Source organism: Physella acuta, unplaced genomic scaffold (genome assembly GCF_028476545.2).
Source record: "Physella acuta isolate Inbredline_101_S28 unplaced genomic scaffold, ASM2847654v3 ptg000058l, whole genome shotgun sequence".
NCBI lineage: Eukaryota > Metazoa > Mollusca > Gastropoda > Physidae > Physella > Physella acuta.
Genome location: NW_026731578.1, coordinates 944,175 through 963,639, shown reverse-complemented (window position 1 = coordinate 963,639; position 19,465 = coordinate 944,175). Strand labels below are relative to the sequence as shown.

The 19,465-nt window shown below is 35.5% G+C and overlaps 1 protein-coding gene across 2 annotated transcripts in view; it reads right to left on the bottom strand.

Annotated features, from left to right (window-relative positions):
- Nucleotides 1-1,179: 1,179 nt before the first annotated feature.
- Nucleotides 1,180-19,465, bottom strand: part of LOC131948055 (alpha-1-macroglobulin) — a 39,059-nt gene continuing 20,773 nt past the window's right edge. Inside the window, exons 12-37 of one of the 2 annotated variants that reach the window (XM_059309530.1) lie at nucleotides 18,870-19,143; nucleotides 17,648-17,847; nucleotides 16,922-17,071; nucleotides 16,105-16,210; nucleotides 15,883-15,950; nucleotides 15,645-15,729; nucleotides 13,810-13,960; nucleotides 12,941-13,169; nucleotides 12,634-12,783; nucleotides 11,698-11,793; nucleotides 11,551-11,602; nucleotides 11,333-11,425; nucleotides 10,558-10,734; nucleotides 9,608-9,945; nucleotides 9,120-9,294; nucleotides 8,703-8,920; nucleotides 8,203-8,424; nucleotides 7,067-7,203; nucleotides 6,702-6,792; nucleotides 6,511-6,594; nucleotides 5,651-5,756; nucleotides 5,004-5,126; nucleotides 4,745-4,773; nucleotides 4,508-4,598; nucleotides 3,604-3,738; nucleotides 1,180-1,906 (exon numbers count right to left, since the gene is read on the bottom strand). In XM_059309530.1, the coding sequence (XP_059165513.1) occupies nucleotides 1,761-1,906; nucleotides 3,604-3,738; nucleotides 4,508-4,598; nucleotides 4,745-4,773; nucleotides 5,004-5,126; nucleotides 5,651-5,756; nucleotides 6,511-6,594; nucleotides 6,702-6,792; nucleotides 7,067-7,203; nucleotides 8,203-8,424; nucleotides 8,703-8,920; nucleotides 9,120-9,294; nucleotides 9,608-9,945; nucleotides 10,558-10,734; nucleotides 11,333-11,425; nucleotides 11,551-11,602; nucleotides 11,698-11,793; nucleotides 12,634-12,783; nucleotides 12,941-13,169; nucleotides 13,810-13,960; nucleotides 15,645-15,729; nucleotides 15,883-15,950; nucleotides 16,105-16,210; nucleotides 16,922-17,071; nucleotides 17,648-17,847; nucleotides 18,870-19,143 (3,726 nt within the window). In that variant the 3' untranslated portion in view covers nucleotides 1,180-1,760. The remainder of the gene's footprint in view (nucleotides 1,907-3,603; nucleotides 3,739-4,507; nucleotides 4,599-4,744; nucleotides 4,774-5,003; nucleotides 5,127-5,650; nucleotides 5,757-6,510; nucleotides 6,595-6,701; nucleotides 6,793-7,066; nucleotides 7,204-8,202; nucleotides 8,425-8,702; nucleotides 8,921-9,119; nucleotides 9,295-9,607; nucleotides 9,946-10,557; nucleotides 10,735-11,332; nucleotides 11,426-11,550; nucleotides 11,603-11,697; nucleotides 11,794-12,633; nucleotides 12,784-12,940; nucleotides 13,170-13,809; nucleotides 13,961-15,644; nucleotides 15,730-15,882; nucleotides 15,951-16,104; nucleotides 16,211-16,921; nucleotides 17,072-17,647; nucleotides 17,848-18,869; nucleotides 19,144-19,465) is intronic. The other variant, XM_059309540.1, reaches the window with a different exon arrangement.

Here is a 19,465-nt window from a genome sequence, read left to right as displayed (position 1 = left end):
GACAAGCTCTTGTTATAACCCTAACCCACCTACAACAGACGGGTAAGACAAGCTCCAGTTATAGCCCTACCCCACCTACGACAGACGGGCAAGACAAGCTCCAGTTATAGCCCTACCCCACCTACAACAGACGGGCAAGACAAGCTCCAGTTATAGCCCTACCCCACCTACGACAGACGGGCAAGACAAGCTCCAGTTATAGCCCTACCCCACCTACAACAGACGGGCAAGACAAGCTCCAGTTATAACCCTACCCCACCTACAACAGACGGGCAAGACAAGCTCCAGTCATAACCCTACCCCACCTACAACAGCTAGACTAAGCCCTAAAACCACCAGCTTAAATAAATGTAATCATGACTAGTTCTACGGCGGTTGTTGCTGAAATAGTAGAGTAGAAACTGTTTAAAATTAGCCAACTCATTAATTAGCAAAATCATTAATTAAGCAGCGCCGTAATTAGAGGTCGACATTAATTACACTACTTTACGTTTTATTTTTCCCACTTCGTCGCCATGACAGACGTGTTACCCTCCAGTGTGTCACCCAACCCCTCACTCTCCAGATGAGTCCATCCCCCGCCCCATTCAGTGTCCCTCCCCCCCACAAGTGTCAACCACCCCCCTCCAGAAGTGCCCCCACCCCCTCACTCTCCAGAAATGCCCCCCCCCCACCTCTACCAGTCCCCCACCCCTCTCCAAAAGTGTTGTCACCCACCCCCTCCGAAGTGTCCCCCACCCCACACCCTCCAGAAGTGTCCCCCACCCCTCACCTTCCAGAAGTGTCACCCCCCCCCCCCCCTTCTAAGGTCTACATTGTTCAGTCACTCGGCCCACTTATCTCCCATATCAAACACTGGCACAGACGTCCTAAACAAGTATCAATCAACAATTAAATTCGTGGCTATCGAGTTCATCTTTTTAACCAAGCCTTGATGATTCACGAGGGTTGTGGGTAGTAAAGGGCGACAACCAAACGAAATTAACTATAAGACTTTACAATGCACTTTTAGGATATTTGAACCTTTCATTCAGTGATTAAATCGTTTTTATGTGTACAGAATGTTTCATGTTGGGTGATGACAATTAAAAATATAATAAAACCTAATCATTTCACAATTTTTGTTGAAAAATCCGCTAATTCCTATAATTAGTAGTAAAACCAAATCCAAAACAATGTATCAGTAAATACATGCTTTATTTAAATAAACAGTAGAATTACACAAAATATCCACAGTGAATAACACTACACCAAACAAAAGAAGATTGACAAAAGTAGAATGACACCAGTAGAGTGACACCATTACAGTGTCACCATAACAATGATAGAAAACACCATTTGAATAACACAATTATTGTAAAATTTTTTGTACAAAACTAAGTTTAAAAAAATAACAAACTTGTTTATTTATTTTCTGGCCATTTAAGATAATAATATCAAGATAACTTTAATACTGTGGAAACACCAATACAAAAATAATATTCACAAAAATTATTCTAACACGTCTTACTCAAATTATCGTAAAAACCAAAATTATTTGCATACGAAACCAGTAATCCACCCTTTTTAATAGTTTTAGTATATAATTACTTTGTGTAGGTCTTTTACGCTAAGAAACTCTCATTTTTATGTTTCGTTACAGAATAATTTGACAAGCTAACAGTGAAAAGAGTGTTTATATTATTTAAATTCAATTTCTCGTTGTTAAAGAGGCATATAAATGAACTTTAAGCACTGCGGATTTAATTCTGAGAAGACTTCTATGTCAGACGACAAGACTTCTGAAAATCTCGAACAGCTTTTGTGACTGATTTAGCTGCGATGATGACTGTCACGTCTTCATTGAGTTGGATCTTATTGTTGGCCTTGGTGACAGGCTCCTTCACAAGGAGCACAACTTTTTTATCTGGAACACACAAAGGGGGAGGCAAATTTTTTATATCAGAACAAAGTGGGGAAGCTTTTTATATCAGAGGGAGGCAACTATTTATATCACACTACCCCTGACTGATCAAGTGACACACTACCCCAGACATCTGGGCTATTCTAACCTGACCTACAGATGACCCGTAACAGCCAAGGACATATGGACATAAGGTTAAATACATGCTTAGGACATTTGGACTGATGGTTAATTAGCTAATTTATATTGCTATTTTGGTTAATTAGCCGGAGTATGTGCATTAATGAAGGCCTATACTTACTTGAGGTGAGGACATTAGGACATGTAATTACCTGGGGTGAGGACATGTAATTACCTGGGGTGAGGACATTAGGACATGTAATTACCTGGGGTGAGGACATTAGGACATGTAATTACCTGGGGTGAGGACATGTAATTACCTGGGGTGAGGACATTAGGACATGTAATTACCTGGGGTGAGGACATTAGGACATGTAATTACCTGGGGTGAGGACATTAGGACATGTAATTACCTGGGGTGAGGACATTAGGACATGTAATTACCTGGGGTGAGGACATGTAATTACCTGGGATGAGGACATTAGGACATGTAATTACCTGGGGTGAGGACATTAGGACATGTAATTACCTGGGGTGAGGACATTAGGACATGTAATTACCTGGGGTGAGGACATGTAATTACCTGGGGTGAGGACATTAGGACATGTAATTACCTGTGGTGAGGACATTAGGACATGTAATTACCTGGGGTGAGGACATTAGGACATGTAATTACCTGGGGTGAGGACATGTAATTACCTGGGGTGAGGACATTAGGACATGTAATTACCTGGGGTGAGGACATGTAATTACCTGGGGTGAGGACATTAGGACATGTAATTACCTGGGATGAGGACATTAGGACATGTAATTACCTGGGGTGAGGACATTAGGACATGTAATTACCTGGGGTGAGGACATTAGGACATGTAATTACCTGGGGTGAGGACATGTAATTACCTGGGGTGAGGACATTAGGACATGTAATTACCTGGGGTGAGGACATTAGGACATGTAATTACCTGGGGTGAGGACATGTAATTACCTGGGGTGAGGACATTAGGACATGTAATTACCTGGGGTGAGGACATGTAATTACCTAAGGTGAGGACATTAGGACATGTAATTACCTGGGGTGAGGACATTAGGACATGTAATTACCTGGGGTGAGGACATTAGGACATGTAATTACCTGGGGTGAGGACATTAGGACATGTAATTACCTGGGGTGAGGACATTAGGACATGTAATTACCTGGGGTGAGGACATGAAATTACCTGGGGTGAGGACATTAGGACATGTAATTACCTGGGATGAGGACATGTAATTACCTGGGGTGAGGACATTAGGACATGTAATTACCTGGGGTGAGGACATTAGGACATGTAATTACCTGGGGTGAGGACATGTAATTACCTGGGGTGAGGACATTAGGACATGTAATTACCTGGGGTGAGGACATGTAATTACCTGGGGTGAGGACATTAGGACATGTAATTACCTGGGGTGAGGACATTAGGACATGTAATTACCTGGGGTGAGGACATTAGGACATGTAATTACCTGGGGTGAGGACATGTAATTACCTGGGGTGAGGACATGTAATTACCTGGGGTGAGGACATTAGGACATGTAATTACCTGGGGTGAGGACATCACACTTGCAGCCTTGTGGAAGAATAGTTTCAGCCAGGATGTTGATACTTTTGACAATTTTTGTGGGTCTCAAATTCTGCTGAAGTTTGACGCCTTTTTTAGTCACCTGTGCTTTGTATGCTGTAAAAAATAGGATGTAAGCAATGTAGATCAATATATCATCATGACATATATAATGAATATGTAAATAATACATTATAAACCTAGTAATGCAAGTCAAAACTATTTTAAAATAATTAAGACAGCAAAATACATTGTCTATGTGGATTGAAGAAATTTAAAGTCAACACAGGTTAATCTTTCGTGAAATATCTAATTCTCTAGCTACTAATGAAAACAAATCCAACTTTCATGAAATGTCTAATTCTCTAGCTACTAATGAAACAATCCAAAACCTACACAATACAAAACTGAAGAGCTTTTTAGGTAAACAATGTTGAACAGACAAAGGGCCACAATCGCAGATTCAGAGTTGTGGGTCCTGATTGCCATTATAGAAACCACAAGAAAGATAACTCAAGCTATATTTCAACAAGTATGGGAGTTGTGGGCCTTTGGATGCTGGTCTAGGACCAAAGGTAGACAACCCAACTATGTGTGAAAACTGACTTTAGACGTCTAAACATGGCTAGCAGATATCTCATATGATAACATAATTTCTGCCTGGAATATATGTTAGACCACTGGCCATTGGTCAGTTGGCCTTTAGTCCTGTTTGCCTGAAGTCTAATCCTCCAGGTAGCTTGTCCAGCGTGTAGTTCTACAGCAACTAATATAAAGGTACACATCAACTGCTATAATAAATAATTGTAAACATTTAGTCAAGTGTAGGCCCACAACTGCTAATATAAAGCTAGACATCAACTGCTACAATAAATAATGTGTGTACCTGCTGTGGAGTTGCAGACTTTTGCTTTAAAGTTTTCTGGCACAAGAGCAATCTTGATACACATAGGGCAGCCAGAGACTTGTGGCACTTGCTGTTTGTGGAAGGATTGTTGGGGTCATTATTCTGTTGTGGTCATTGCAATGTTTAGAGACAAATCTAAGTGAAACAGTTAGTTGTCAATCTTAGCTATATTTTACCATCATTATGTAACATTTAACGTAAAAAAATAAAACTTACAAAACCGTCAGCAGGACTCACTCTGGTCTCTGAAAAAGGACATTTTTACAACGAATTGGTTTAAATTTCAACATGGTCAAAATAAACTGCTTTACTCATAATTTCAGAATTATTTTTTTAATGCATGCATCTTTAGTTTTTGCTAGTTTTGCACTCAAAGCTAGTTTAAGTTAGTTAAAAAGTGATGTGGCTATGATGATTATGTGATAGTTGTTGGTCAGATAACTTGCTACAGCACCTCCTGATCAACACTACTCACGCATGGGGAAATCAGATGATCCAATCAGAGGTTCTGAAGCTGGTATGGGTATAGGTATACGGGGGATTTCCTCCTTAGTGCCACAGGTAGGTTTGATGTCATACGATTCAACGTAATACAAATCTAGAAACAGAGAAAAATGAAATATAGAGAAAAAGGTTTCTATAGAGGTGTTTTCAAATTATAAACGTGTGTGTGTGGGGGGGGATGTATGTGCATGAGTCCTGATATGTGTGTGAATACTTATGTGTGTATATATATATATATATACACACATATATGTAGGCCTATATACAAATGTATATAAATATATATATATATATATATATATATATATATATATATATATATATATATATATATATATATATATATATATATATATATATATATATATGTTTAATTGAGAACAATTTCAAGAATATAAAATAGTAGTTTTTGATATTGAGAATGAAGAAACAAAAGTAAGATGAGTTGACAGTGACCACCAGCAGTAGGGTAATGTGAGACAGCTGTTATTTATGGGTTCCTGGGAGGTTTTTTTCTCAGACCCTTAATAATCCTCTATTTCTGTACCACTGAGTATGTATATATAAGGGTAGTAATAAAAATCATCACATCCGACATGTTTTAAAATGTGGTCTTACCAGGCTCATAGTAAAGGGAAACCTTGACAAATGCTGGTCTGGGGTTGGAGACAGCTAAATCTTGGTTTTGTTCAACATCTATGGAAAACACTTTTCTGTTCTTCAGCTGATCATGGGAGGCAAGACAACCAATTAGATGAGACATCAAGACAACCAATTAGGGGAGACAGATCTTACCCCATCAAAGTAAAGAGACAATTGATCTTACTCCATCAAAGTAAAGAGACAATTGATCTTACCACATCAAAGTAAAGAGACAATTGATCTTACCCCATCAAAGTAAAGAGACAATTGATCTTACTCCATTAAAGTAAAGAGACAATTGATCTTACTCCATCAAAGTAAAGAGACAATTGATCTTACTCCATTAAAGTAAAGAGACAATTGTCTCTTACCCCATCAAAGTAAAGAGACAATTGATCTTACTCCATTAAAGTAAAGAGACAATTGATCTTACTCCATCAAAGTAAAGAGACAATTGATCTTACTCCATCAAAGTAAAGAGACAATTGATCTTACTCCATTAAAGTAAAGAGACAATTGATCTTACTCCATCAAAGTAAAGAGACAATTGATCTTACTCCATTAAAGTAAAGAGACAATTGATCTTACTCCATCAAAGTAAAGAGACAATTGATCTTACTCCATCAAAGTAAAGAGGCAATTGATCTTACCCCTTCAAAGTAAAGAGACAATTGATCTTACCCCATCAAAGTAAAGAGACAATTGATCTTACCCCATCAAAGTAAAGAGACAATTGATCTTACCACATCAAAGTAAAGAGGCAATTGATCTTACCCCATCAAAGTAAAGAGACAATTGATCTTACCCCATCAAAGTAAAGAGACAATTGATCTTACCCCATCAAAGTAAAGAGACAATGTGCCGTCATCTACATTGTTCTCAATTTTCTTCAGTCCCAACATCAAAGACAAAGATTTCAACTGGAAGAAACATTTGGTTTTAAATTTTCTAAATTAAGATTTCATACTGAAATCATACAAAGTTAATTAAGTTAATTAAAACTTAAACTGAGCACAAATTTTCTTACTTTTGTGAGTGATTCTGGAACAGGAGACCAGCCAGTCACCATTTTAATGATCACGAGCCCCATGCCTGTTGCATTGATGTTTTCTTTAGACCTGAACAGATGTACAATTGCCGTTTATACTTTCTACAAGTCTAATTAGATTCTGAACAAGTCAAGAGATTACAATCTGGTGTGGTCAACAATATCAAATATAAAAAACGGCAACAATATCATATATCAAATACTGCAAAAACATCAAATATCAAATACTGCAACAACATCAAATATCAAATACCGCAACAATAACAAATATCAAATACTGCAACAATATCAAATAGAGATTTACCCAACATTTGTTAAATATTTTGTATTGATTGTATACCTACCCTACATTGATTTCAAGAGTTCTCATGTTACATTTGTTGACATCATGACGATAGTGTTTCCTGGTAACCTTCAGGTGGAACTTTGAAGCATCTTTGGCAAACAAATCCTTTGGAAGCTTGTTGTAAAAGACATTGAGCTGCATATGAGAAGACAAAAAATACAGGGTTTGTTTATCTAATCCTGGCTAAAGAGCTTTTGATTTCAATTTTTTTTAAGACTGTATTGTTTAAGTGTACTCTGCATCTCATTAGAGAAGATATTTGCTATTTTCCTAATTACAGATTTTCACGGTGGGCCGAGTATTTTATCAAGCCCAATGGGTACAATTCTACAACCAATGCCAGTCTACAAATAAGTCCAGTTCTATTGCCAATGTCAGTCTACAACTACAAGACCAATCTACATGTCCAATATTAGTCAACATAGTCTAGATCTTCAACCAATGCCAGTCTACAAATCCAAGTCTAGATCCCTAACCCTAACCCAGTCTATAAATCCAAGTCTAGATATTCAACCAATGCCAGTCTACAAATCCAAGTCTAGATCTTCAACCAATGTCAGTCTACAAATCCAAGTCTAGATCTTCAACCAATGTCAGTCTACAAATCCAAGTCTAGATCTTCAACCAATGTCAGTCTACAAATCCAAGTCTAGATCTTCAACCAATGTCAGTCTACAAATCCAAGTCTAGATCTTCAACCAATATCAGTCTACAAATCCAAGTCTAGATCTTCAACCAATGTCAGTCTACAAATCCAAGTCTAGATCTTCAACCAATATCAGTCTACAAATCCAAGTCTAGATCTTCAACCAATATCAGTCTACAAATCCAAGTCTAGATCTTCAACCAATGTCAGTCTACAAATCCAAGTCTAGATCTTCAACCAATGCCAGTCTACAAATCCAAGTCTAGATCTTCAACCAATGCCAGTCTACAAATCCAAGTCTAGATCTTCAACCAATGCCAGTCTACAAATCCAAGTCTAGATCTTCAACCAATGTCAGTCTACAAATCCAAGTCTAGATCTTCAACCAATGTCAGTCTACAAATCCAAGTCTAGATCTTCAACCAATGCCAGTCTACAAATCCAAGTCTAGATCTTCAACCAATGTCAGTTGACCACTCCAGTCCTACCTGAACCAAAGCACATCCTGACCCTCTAGCTACTGTCGTGATCTTGTTTGGTAAAACCCCAATGCGGGCTGACTGCATCAGGAGATTTGTTCCATCTTTCTGGGATACACTAAATGCTTGCTTGGTTTTTTGGCCTGATACAGAGATTTTCATTTCTACTTTTCCTTCAGTGTATGACAAACTGGCAAATTCTGATAGAGCACTCAGACCCATCACTGTGTCCTGGAGATTAAATATTAAATTTTTTGAGAGAAAAATAGTTTGCAAAAATAATTGTATTGATGATAATAAGTTATAAATAGTAAACATCAATGGTATCAGGTGTTCATGTATAGTACATGTAAAAAAGGTTACATTTGAAAGTATCAAAGGTAAATTTTATATAAACTTTAATTAAAAAAATAAGGTGATAATTAGATAATTAAAATGATTACAAAGTAAATTACAGGGGAATAATTAGTTTATTAAAACCTAAGGATATAACTAATTAAAAGACTGACCTGTGTTGAAGAGAATCCACCAAAAGGATTCCTCTGTTTTGACAGCCACATGGCAATCTTGTGTGTGTTTTCTATAGCCCTTGGTCCGTAGTGGATCAGGTTGGCCAACAAGGCATAGGATGTCATCTCCACCTCAGCTGATGGGGCCACATAAAAATGCCATGGATCATTATTTTTTGGCCTGGAATCTTCATCTTTGCCCCAGTACTTTAGTGTATCTGGAAAACAACAAAAATAACTTCAACTAAAAAGAGTTGATTTTTTTTTTTTACTTAATTAAAAAAGAAAAAAAAAATGGTTGAAACTTTTTAAAAAATTGTAGGCCTAGGTGTTGTTTAAAATATTCTAATTAAATGTTGATTTGAATTTTTAAAAATTATCTAGATCAACTTTTGAATTATTTTTTTAAAAAATTACCTTCCACGTGAGCTCTTGCATCAAGAGCTTCTAAAATTTCCAGACTTTTAGGGCTGTTTGGTTTGTAGAGAGCATAAGCATAAGCTACTAGTGAAAGGACATAGGCATCCATTGAGTCCTTCTCACTGTCAAATGCTTCATTGATGCACTGAACAGCACCAAATATTCCTGGTTCCTGTGGTAGAAGAGATACTCCAGTTGTTATGGTAACAAACTTACATTACCAGCAAAAAATTTATTGTTAAATTTATACATTGAATAAAAATGGGATTTACTAAAGGGTTTTTTAGTGCTTAGTTTTAAAATTCAAACAGTAATTCAATTTTTAAATTTTAAATATTAGCTATAAAAGATGGGGTAAAGCTTAACATTTTAAAACCTAGCTAAAGAAAATGAGATAAAGATTAACATTTAAAAAACTAGCTTAAGAAGATGAAGTAAAGATTAACATTTTAAAAACTAAGTAAAGAAGATGAGGTAAGATTTACATTAGGATCAGCCCCAGCTGTCAAGAGAGCAATCATGACGTAAGCTGTGAGAGCCGTGAATGATTCGCCTTTCTTCTTGTCTTTCCCCAGCCCTCCCATCATGTACGAGCTGAGGACCTTCCCTGTCTCCCTGTAGCAGCCTGTCTCCATCTGGTTCCTGTGTAGGAACCTCATGCTCAGCGTCAGATCCTTCTGGTCTATGTAGATATAGGGCTGGGCCTGGGCATAGGACTTGACCACAAAGGCTGTCAGCCATATGCTGCCCTTGTTGTTTTCATTGGGACCAAAGGCACTGTAAGATCCATCGTTATGTCTGAAGGTCAGCTCTCGTTGGTACCCTGGTGGACATTAGTTAGCTTTGCTTAAGTTTGTTTAGGTTTGTAGTTTAAACAAAGTTTGTTTAGGCTGATAGGTTTGTAGTTTAACCAAAGTTTGTTTAGGTTTACAGTTTAACCAAAGTTTGTTTAGGTTTGTAGTTTAACCAAAGTTTGATTAGGATTAGAACATGGCAGTAGTGTTAGATAAACTAACAGCAGGGTGATAGGTTGTTTAGTTGAGCTAAAATACTTGCATTGCATACAGGGTTTATAAAATAATTAACTTAAATTTGCTTAAGTAAATGACATTAGTGCTTATTTATTTTAGTGTGAATAGCAGCCTTTACTTGAAACATAATTCTTCTGTCATAATTTTCTCTAAATAAAAAAAATGTTGATAAGCTATATTAAAAGTTATTATAATGAACTGCACTAATTAAACAGTCTATATCATCCAGTTATTAGTCTACTTATTTCCATGAATTTAACGACAACCTAACTATTTCCATAAATATAATAATTTGACAAGACCTGTGACCAGACCTACCTATTTCCATAAACTTAATGACCTGACCTGTGACCCGACCTACCTATTTCCATAAACTTAATGACCTGACCTGTGACTTGACCTACCTATTTCCATAAACTTAACAGCTTTCTGCTTGATCTCGTCTGTGATTTGTCCAGTGCTGGTCAGATATTTGAGGACGAAGATGTTGGGGACAAAGCCCACCATGTTTTGCTCACCACAGCCAGTTGGCATCTGTACAAGGTGCTCCAGGTTATTTAGGGCGGGGCCCATTATATCACCTGAATGCAAAAGGTGATGTTGATGTAAACACTAAGACATGCAGATATTAAAAGTTGAATTTGTCTGTGACAAAGAAGGATAAATGCACATATAAAAAAATAATAATGATAGAAAGCACATTAAAAAAATTTGTTGATGATAGAATGCACATATTAAAAATAATGTTAATGCTAGAATGCACATATTAAAACATGAAAAACAACATTGAAATTCAATGAGCCATTTTAAATTACTGCTTGTTTTTTGATTCACAAGAATATTAAAAACAAAATAATAGTAAAAGAAAAATGTTCTTACTATTTGTTGCTAATTAAATAGAATAAGTATCATGTCATTACTGTCATATTTGTTCGAAATTAATAAAACCCCATCTATAACCATAAGTTTAAATCAAAAGCCTAACCCCTAACTTAAATGTAAGAACAAATCTCAATCCTACCTATAACCTTAACCTCTCCATAAGTTTAAATCAAAAGCCTAACCCCTAACTTAAATGTAAGAACAAATCTCAATCCTACCTATAACCTTAACCTCTCCATAATTTTAAATCAAAAGCCTAACCCCTAACTTAAATGTAAGAACAAATCTCAATCCTACCTATAACCTTAACCTCTCCCCTAGCAGAATCTCTGACAATATGAGCATCAGCAGGCATGGGCAGAATGACATCTTCCTGCTTCTGTTCACCATCTGAGAGGGTCAAAATTGTAGCAACATTTTTTCATGCATTAATATTATACTGTTTGCTAAATCGTTTGAAAACAATTGACTGAAATTCAAAGGAATTTTACTTGCATTAAATAAGAATTACATACTTTTAGTACACAAATACATTGTGTGAGAATACTGTTGTTCTACTCCTTCAGCCTGGGGAATAAAATAATTAAAAACATGAAAGAAAAATGAAACAGAACAAATAATAAAGTGTTGAGAAATGTAAGAAAAGTAGGTTGGACACCCACCTTGACCAACATTGTCCTCTCCACTGCATCAGATAAGCCTATGTAGCTGGTGTCCACATCAATTGTATTGCTGCAAAATCCTGGGATTATTTCTGCCTGAAGTTTTTACAATGGGAATAAATTGTATTTCAGTTTTGTAGATATACTTTAACAATTATAAATTTTATATTCACAGAAAGTTCATACTCATATATCCTTATAAATGGCCATTTTATCTTTTAACTAATGAATATATATTTCTAATTTTTTTTATCTCTTTACAGATTGTACGTCAATTGATAATCCATGTTATTTTGTAGTTTTTAGTTTATTATGTTATTATGTTGTTTTTTTTTAAATGGTCAATGTGAACAAAGGCACCCATTGTCTACTGTTGTAACCAGTGTTGAATAAATTAATAAATAAATTGAATGTCAGTGCTTAATAGGTAGGCCCACTACAAGATATGTAGCCTAAATTTACTAAATAAAATATTCATTATTTGTTGGTCAGTAAATGGAGACAACTAGATCAAATTTAGCCGTATAAAATTACCTTAGCTTTAATGGGCAATGATCCAATTTGTTTGGGTTTTGTATAAAATTTAGCAGTATAAAATTACCTTAGCTTTAATGGGCAGTGATCCAATTTTTTTGGGTGTCACATAAAATTTAGCAGTATAAAATTACCTTAGCTTAAATGGGCAATGATCCAATTTTTTCAGGTGTCACAAAAAATTTAGCAGTATAAAATTACCTTAGGTTTAATGGGCAATGATCCATTTTTTTTGGGTGTCACATAAAATTTAGCAGTATAAGATTACCTTAGCTCTAATGGGCAATGATCCAATTTTTTTGGGTGTCACATAAAATTTAGCAGTATAAGATTACCTTAGCTTTAATGGGCAATGATCCAATTTTTTTGGGTGTCACATAAAATTTAGCAGTATAAGATTACCTTGGCTTTAATGGGCAATGATCCAATTTTTTTGGGTGTCACATAAAATTTAGCAGTATAAGAGTCCCCTCCACAGACACAAATAGGCTCCTTGTTTGATGCTGAGTTGTGAACTTCAAAGTTGCTTCCCATGTCAAGATGGAGTTGAATCTAAGGCAAGCAACTCATGTTATTTATTGGCAACTCATGATATTTATTTAGTCTCTTACATGAAAGCACATTTAGCAAATGTAGAGATTTTTTTAGATTTCTTTTTCTTAAAGTTAATCCCTTATATTCTAAAACAGTTGGTGTAGTGGAAACTTACATGGAGACACTTATCTAAGTAGTTGTATACAGTAAACATGATGGGTAGCCTCTCTCCTCTTACTGCTGCATATGGGAGTTGAAGTGAAAGAAAAAAGGGCTGGAATGTGACCAGGGTGGTTAGATTGGAGAGGCCAAAACCTTTGTCTGCGTCCATACACAAGGCATTGCCAACCCAGCTTGTGATTGTATGAGGGGCTGTTTGATCAATGACAGACCTGCCTGATTGGCTAGTAAAAACAAACAGTTTGATCAATGACAGACCTGCCTGATTGGCTAGTAAAAACAGTTTTCAAACAATGGCTGTAGTATTGTAATTTAGTTTACAACTTAGCAATACATTCTTAAAACATCTGGTTTAAAATATGATTTTAAGTAGGCCAACACATCTTTTAAAAAATTTAAATATAATTAAACTAGCCTAGATTAAAAAAAAAACAAATTTAGTCTTATTAAGAATGTACTTAATTTTTATCAACTCCATATTTTAAGAATTTTTAAAAGTAATGAATTTTCATGTGAAATAATAGTTAATGAAAATGCTTGTTAAAACAAAATAATGCTAAGCAAGTCAGACTCTCACAAGGAAGAGTAATGTCAATCAAACCAAATGCCGACAAAATTAAAGAGGTCAACATCTCACAAAAATTACTCTCAAGCAAGCTGCCACATCACATTATGGGCTCAGAAGAAAAATGACCAAAACATGGATTTGAACAAATAGGGAAAAAGTATAATAGAATGAACTTTATTTTTTAAAATGATCCTATTAATAAATCTTTTAGGTGTAATAGTTTTAAATATTTTCAAATGTTTTGTATCAAATGTGAACCATGTTTGATTCAAGATGTGGATCTCTTGTAAACATACCTAATTATTTGTATATCCCACAACCAAGTTTCTGGAAAATGTGTGCGAGTTGCTATATTTTCTTTGGGTCCTTCTACTGCTTTCCTGATTGGTACAGGCCCAACTGCCGAAAGGGCAGGAACCATGTTCATGTCGAAATTAACATCTTCTTCTGAGCTCAAAAGAAAAGGAATTCACCATGTTAGTACAAGCTTTAAAAGATGCACAGCTTGTTGCAAATAAGTTGAGATCATTCATGTCCTATTTGTTTTAACAGCAAAGTTTAAAATAGAAAATTAGTTTACAGTTAAACAAAACTATTGCACCTTAATTATGTAGGCTACTGATACTTTGTTATTTCTTTATATTTTCTTAAAGAATGTCAAATACTGTTAGTTTAACTTAAAGAACACATTTATTTTCTTTACAGCCCACTTTGTGCAACATGATGCAGCAGAAACAGCACAACAATGAGTTAATCTAACCCAGAAATATAAAGATAAGCTACATGATTCAGCTGTAAAAACAAAGGAAAATGTGGCTTAGGAATTTATCTTACCCAAAAGATAAACATACACGATACTGCAGGAAAAATAACAAAATTGAGAAATGGCTTTTTGAAGTGTCCTGACACAGAAGTAGATCTAGATCTATAAAGATTTATGATGCAGCAGTAAAGACAATAAGAGAGAAAAAGTGGCTTCGGAAATATAAAGGTTCATGATGCAGCAAAAACAACAAAATTGAAATGTGGCCTGTGAATTGATCTCACCCCACAATAAATACATCCCAAAGCCAAGTTTCTGGAAAATTCCTACGGACTCTTTTTTTGGGGTGGTTTTTGCGACGAAAACTAACCATAGCTTGAGGTGCTGAAAAAGATTTTATTTGGATGGTGGGTCTCCCGTGCATAAAAAGGGCTTCCAAAAAGTTAAAAGTCTAGTTTAGCCAAAATGAGCTTCAAACAAACCCATATTTGAAAACTTATGAAAGTTATTCATTAAAAGCTTTTGATGCAAAGTGTAAGTGAATCCCTTTTGCAAATGAATATTACAACAACAAAAATACAATAAATAAAATGTTGTGATACTACATTTATATATAAATAACCATCTTTGATTTTTTTTTTGACAATAGATGGATATTCCATTTTAACGGTAATGCTACTTAAATTTCTAGTTAGTATCCTATACCATATTCAGGTAAAAACAAAACACTGAATAACTTAATGACAATCAGAACAAATTTATAAATCAATTAGGCACTTGAGAACCATGGGAATGTTTTGATAAATCATTAGTTCTAATGGCACAGTAATGTGACAGGTGTCATAGATGTCATTTAAAACAATGTAAATATATCATCGACCATGTCAATCTACCACTATTTGACATTCTTTAACATTATGTATATAACAGAATCCAACACTAGAAGAAAACAACGTCCTAGTAAAGCTCGTTCTATGCACAACACATAACTGAGGGTTTAAATAAAAGTTGTTTAACTGTTGAGACCCCACTTAATTAGTAATTAGTTGATTTACATAAAAACTCATTGAGACCCCAATTGATTAGTAATTAGTTGATTTATATAAAAACTCATTGAGACTGCACTTGCACAGTTTGTTGTAGCTTATGTTTAAAAATGCCATTACTATCGCATAAAAGATAAAATTTTCACCAAACTTTAATCGACATTTAATTTAATAGTTCTGTAATGAAAATAATTGTGTAATTTGTTCCTACCATCCATGACATAATGATAATGTGTTTTGTACCAGGCCTACCATACATGAACTAATGATGTGTTTTGTACCGTGCATACCATACATGACATAATGATAATGTGTTTTGTACCAGGCCTACCATACATGACCGGCCATCTACTTGAACATGGTCTTGTTTCCAGGTTTAGATTAGAAAGGACCAGCAAACCAGATGACTGTAAAAACAATTTTGAGATTGACAACTGACATTTTTCATTGAAGATGGTCTAATATTTTAGTTTAATTTTTAGGGAATTGGGGTAAAAGCCTAAGCTACATTCAAACTTATATTGTGAGTTAGCAAAGCCATGTTAAATTACTTGAATTACCTTAAAAGCTTGGCTTGCATCGACATATTGTGAGAAATATTGCCAAAAGTTACCATCCATTTCACTTTCTGTATTATATGAAAATAATGTATGAATTATTTATAAAAACACATAGATTTGACTTTTTAACATGTATTTTTAATGTTTTTTTAACTAATTTATTATCAGCTAAATTTTATAAAATTAAAAAAAAAATTTAAAAATAATAAGTCATCCCATTACCGGCTTCTGTTTTCATTTTCTCAGTGCAATAGTCCCCATCACCCCAAAATGGAACAGAAACATCAGCAAAATCTGGTGAATTGTACTCCTCAATTTTTTGAAATATCTTTTTAAAATAAAATGTCAGTATTTAATTAATTTAAAAATTACAATGATTTATTTTTTAAAAACAACTTGAATAATGTATTAATAGTGTGTACTTGGTAACTCAATTTAATAAACAAAGTGTTTTGTGAAACAAAGATGTGTTGGAATTATTCTTTAAGTGTTGGCAAAACCTATTAGTTTAACATGTTGGCCTAACTGAACAGATTAGTGTCTTGGCCAAAAGTACAAGTTTAGAGTATCGGCCAAACTTACAGCTTTAGAGTGTTGGCCAAATTTAAAAGTTGTGTGTATTGGCCTAACTTACAAGTTTAGAGTGTTGGCCAAACTTACAAGTTTAGATTGTTGGCCAAACTTATAAGTTGTGTGTATTGGCAAAACTTACAAGTTGTGTGCATAGGCCGCACTTACAAGTTTTAAGTGTTGCCCAAACTTACAGTTTTGAATGTTGGCCAAATTTAAAAGTTGGGTGTGTGGCCAAACTTACAAGTTGTGTGTGTGGCCAAACTTACAAGTTGTGTGTGTGGCCAATCTTACAAGTTGTGTGTGTGGCCAAACTTACAAGTTGTGTGTGTGGCCAATCTTACAAGTTGTGTGTGTGGCCAAACTTAGAAATAGTGTGTGTGGCCAAACTTAGAAATAGTGTGTGTGGCCAAACTTAGAAATAGTGTGTGTGGCCAAACTTAGAAATTGTGTGTGTGGCCAAACTTACCAGTTCAGGCTTGATCTGGTGCTGACCTCCCAGAATGTTCAGACTTTTGTCAATGATGCCAACACCACAAATAGATTCTGGAGCTGCTTCTAGTTCAATGTTTACACTTTCCCCAGGCAGGACTGACTCTTTGTCAAATGACATCTTCACCTAAATGGTCAATTGTTAGCATTAAGTTGCTGATGGTCAATTGTTAGCATTAAGTTGCTGTAACAACTAAATGGTCAATTGTTAGCATTAAGTTGCTGATGGTCAATTGTTAGCAGTAAGTTGCTTAAACAACTAAATGGTCAATTGTTAGCATGTAACAACTAAATGGTCAATTGTTAGCATTAAGTTGCTGTAACAACTAAAAGGTCAATTGTTAGCATGTAACACCTAAATGGTCAATTGTTAGCATGTAACAACTAAATGGTCAATTGTTAGCATTACGTTGCTGTAACACCTAAATGGTCCATTGTTAGCATTAAGTTGCTGTAATATCCCAAAATCTACCAACAGAATTTCATATTTTTAAAAAATAATTATAATTTATATCATTTATCTTTGTTTACCAAAATTTAAAATCTGTGATGATACAATTATATCATATGTAATTATACATGTGTAACTGACATATTGATACATGTGTAACTAATGTAATGACGCAAGTGTAACCTATGTAATGACATGTGTAACTAATGTAATGACACATGTAACTAATGTAACGATAAAATTGTGACCTACTGTATTCTCAAAGCACGGCTGGACCTGAAACTTCATGCTGTCTGCCACAACTTCCCCATCTGACAGGACGTGGTAGATCAACAGGGTAAACTTAGGAGACATAGCTGCTGTGATGCTTAGATCCAAAGCAAAGCTGGAAACTTTGTTGGCCAGGAACTCGGATCTGACAATTTTTTCTTTTGGCTTTTTATCTGTAAAAACTAAAAATTGTTTTAACATTATTACTGTGCTTTTATCTGGCTAGCCATTGTTTTAACATTACAGGGCCTTTGCAGCAAAATATTCATTTCTCAAGTGGTTACATTTTTAATCCAAATTTTAAAGTATAGATGAAGTTTCCTTTTTCTTCTAAACAGATAGAATTCAACTCTAGGCCATTAGTTAATTGCTGGCTGGTGGAACTAGAATGGTTATCTATATATATAATTCTCTTCTTCGAGCCGTTAGAAAACAAGCTGCAAACGCTCTCCCTACCTCCCCACCCCTACATGGTTTTAGTGAGCTGTGTTCACTCTAAATGTTTACAAGCAGAGCCAACGATTTTAAACGTAGGGGGGGGGGGTGGAGAGTAGGGGGGGAGGGAAGGAAGGGGGGGGGGGGGGGTTATGGTCCTTAACGAGCTACTTATAGTGTTTTAAAGAAATATTTTCAGTGTCAGCGTTGGTACTGTCGAATTCACAAATTATGAATTATTGAAAATTAGAAACAACTAAATAGCGGCGTATGTTATGCCGCGGGCCGGCTCGTTTATTTTAAAGCAGAAATTTTAATGAAGCAAACCAATCTTATCACCATTAAGACTACTGAGTTATGTTGAACTATCTGCTAGATCAGGGGTCTCCAAACTACGGCCCGCGGGCCGGATGCGGCCTGTGATGTCCTCTCATCCGGCCCGCGGAGATCTTTTTGTTCACGGAAAAACGTTTCTTGCTGATGGCTGAGGAACTTTGCCCAGAAAAATCAATGACATGCCTGGAAGAAACTGGCCCCCGAACTGAAATTTGATAGTTAATGCGGCCCTCGGACTGAAAAGTTTGGAGACCACTGTGCTAGATCATCACCAAATAGGACTATTGAGTTATGTTGAACTATTTGCTAATTACTACGACACCAGATTAGTGAAAACGTTAGTTGAAGATATTATTGTTTGCTTATGACAGCAGTTCTTATGTTACAGGACTCTAAATAAAACTGTAATAGCTATGTGTGTGGTAAGATTTACCTTGTACAAAGGGTGGGGGTGGAGGTGGACTGTCAGAGTCAGGGGGCAGCTCAGGTGAGGAGGGTACTGTGGCGTCTGATGATGCCTGGAGTGGGTCCTCTGTTTGACCTTGAAGGGGTGGGGCAGTTGTTAAATCTTCCACTGGACTGAGCTCTTCACTTCTGACTTCCTGTAAACACTGGGAGGATGGATCAGCTGCTGGCACGTCTTCAGAGCTGGAACTCCCATCATAGGAGACTTTTCCTTTGGAAATTACTTTACCTCGAGCTAACACCTATGGCAATAAAGATAATCATTTAAATTATTTCATATCCTTACATATATTAAAAACTAGTTGTTAACCTTTAACATTAATAAACATTTATTTAAAATATCTAAAGACTCTTTAAACTAAGAGTAATCAAACAAACACCAGCTCTCTACTAAAAAAATACGACTGTTTTAACTTCTGAGTCTTTTCTAAATAATTTCAATAAATAAACCATTACAAATATGAGGACCTACATACAAAGCGTATATTTATCTTATAGTTAAATAGTATAATATTACAATTAGAATTGTATTTTTTGGCAATTACACAGAGAAAAAAATATTTA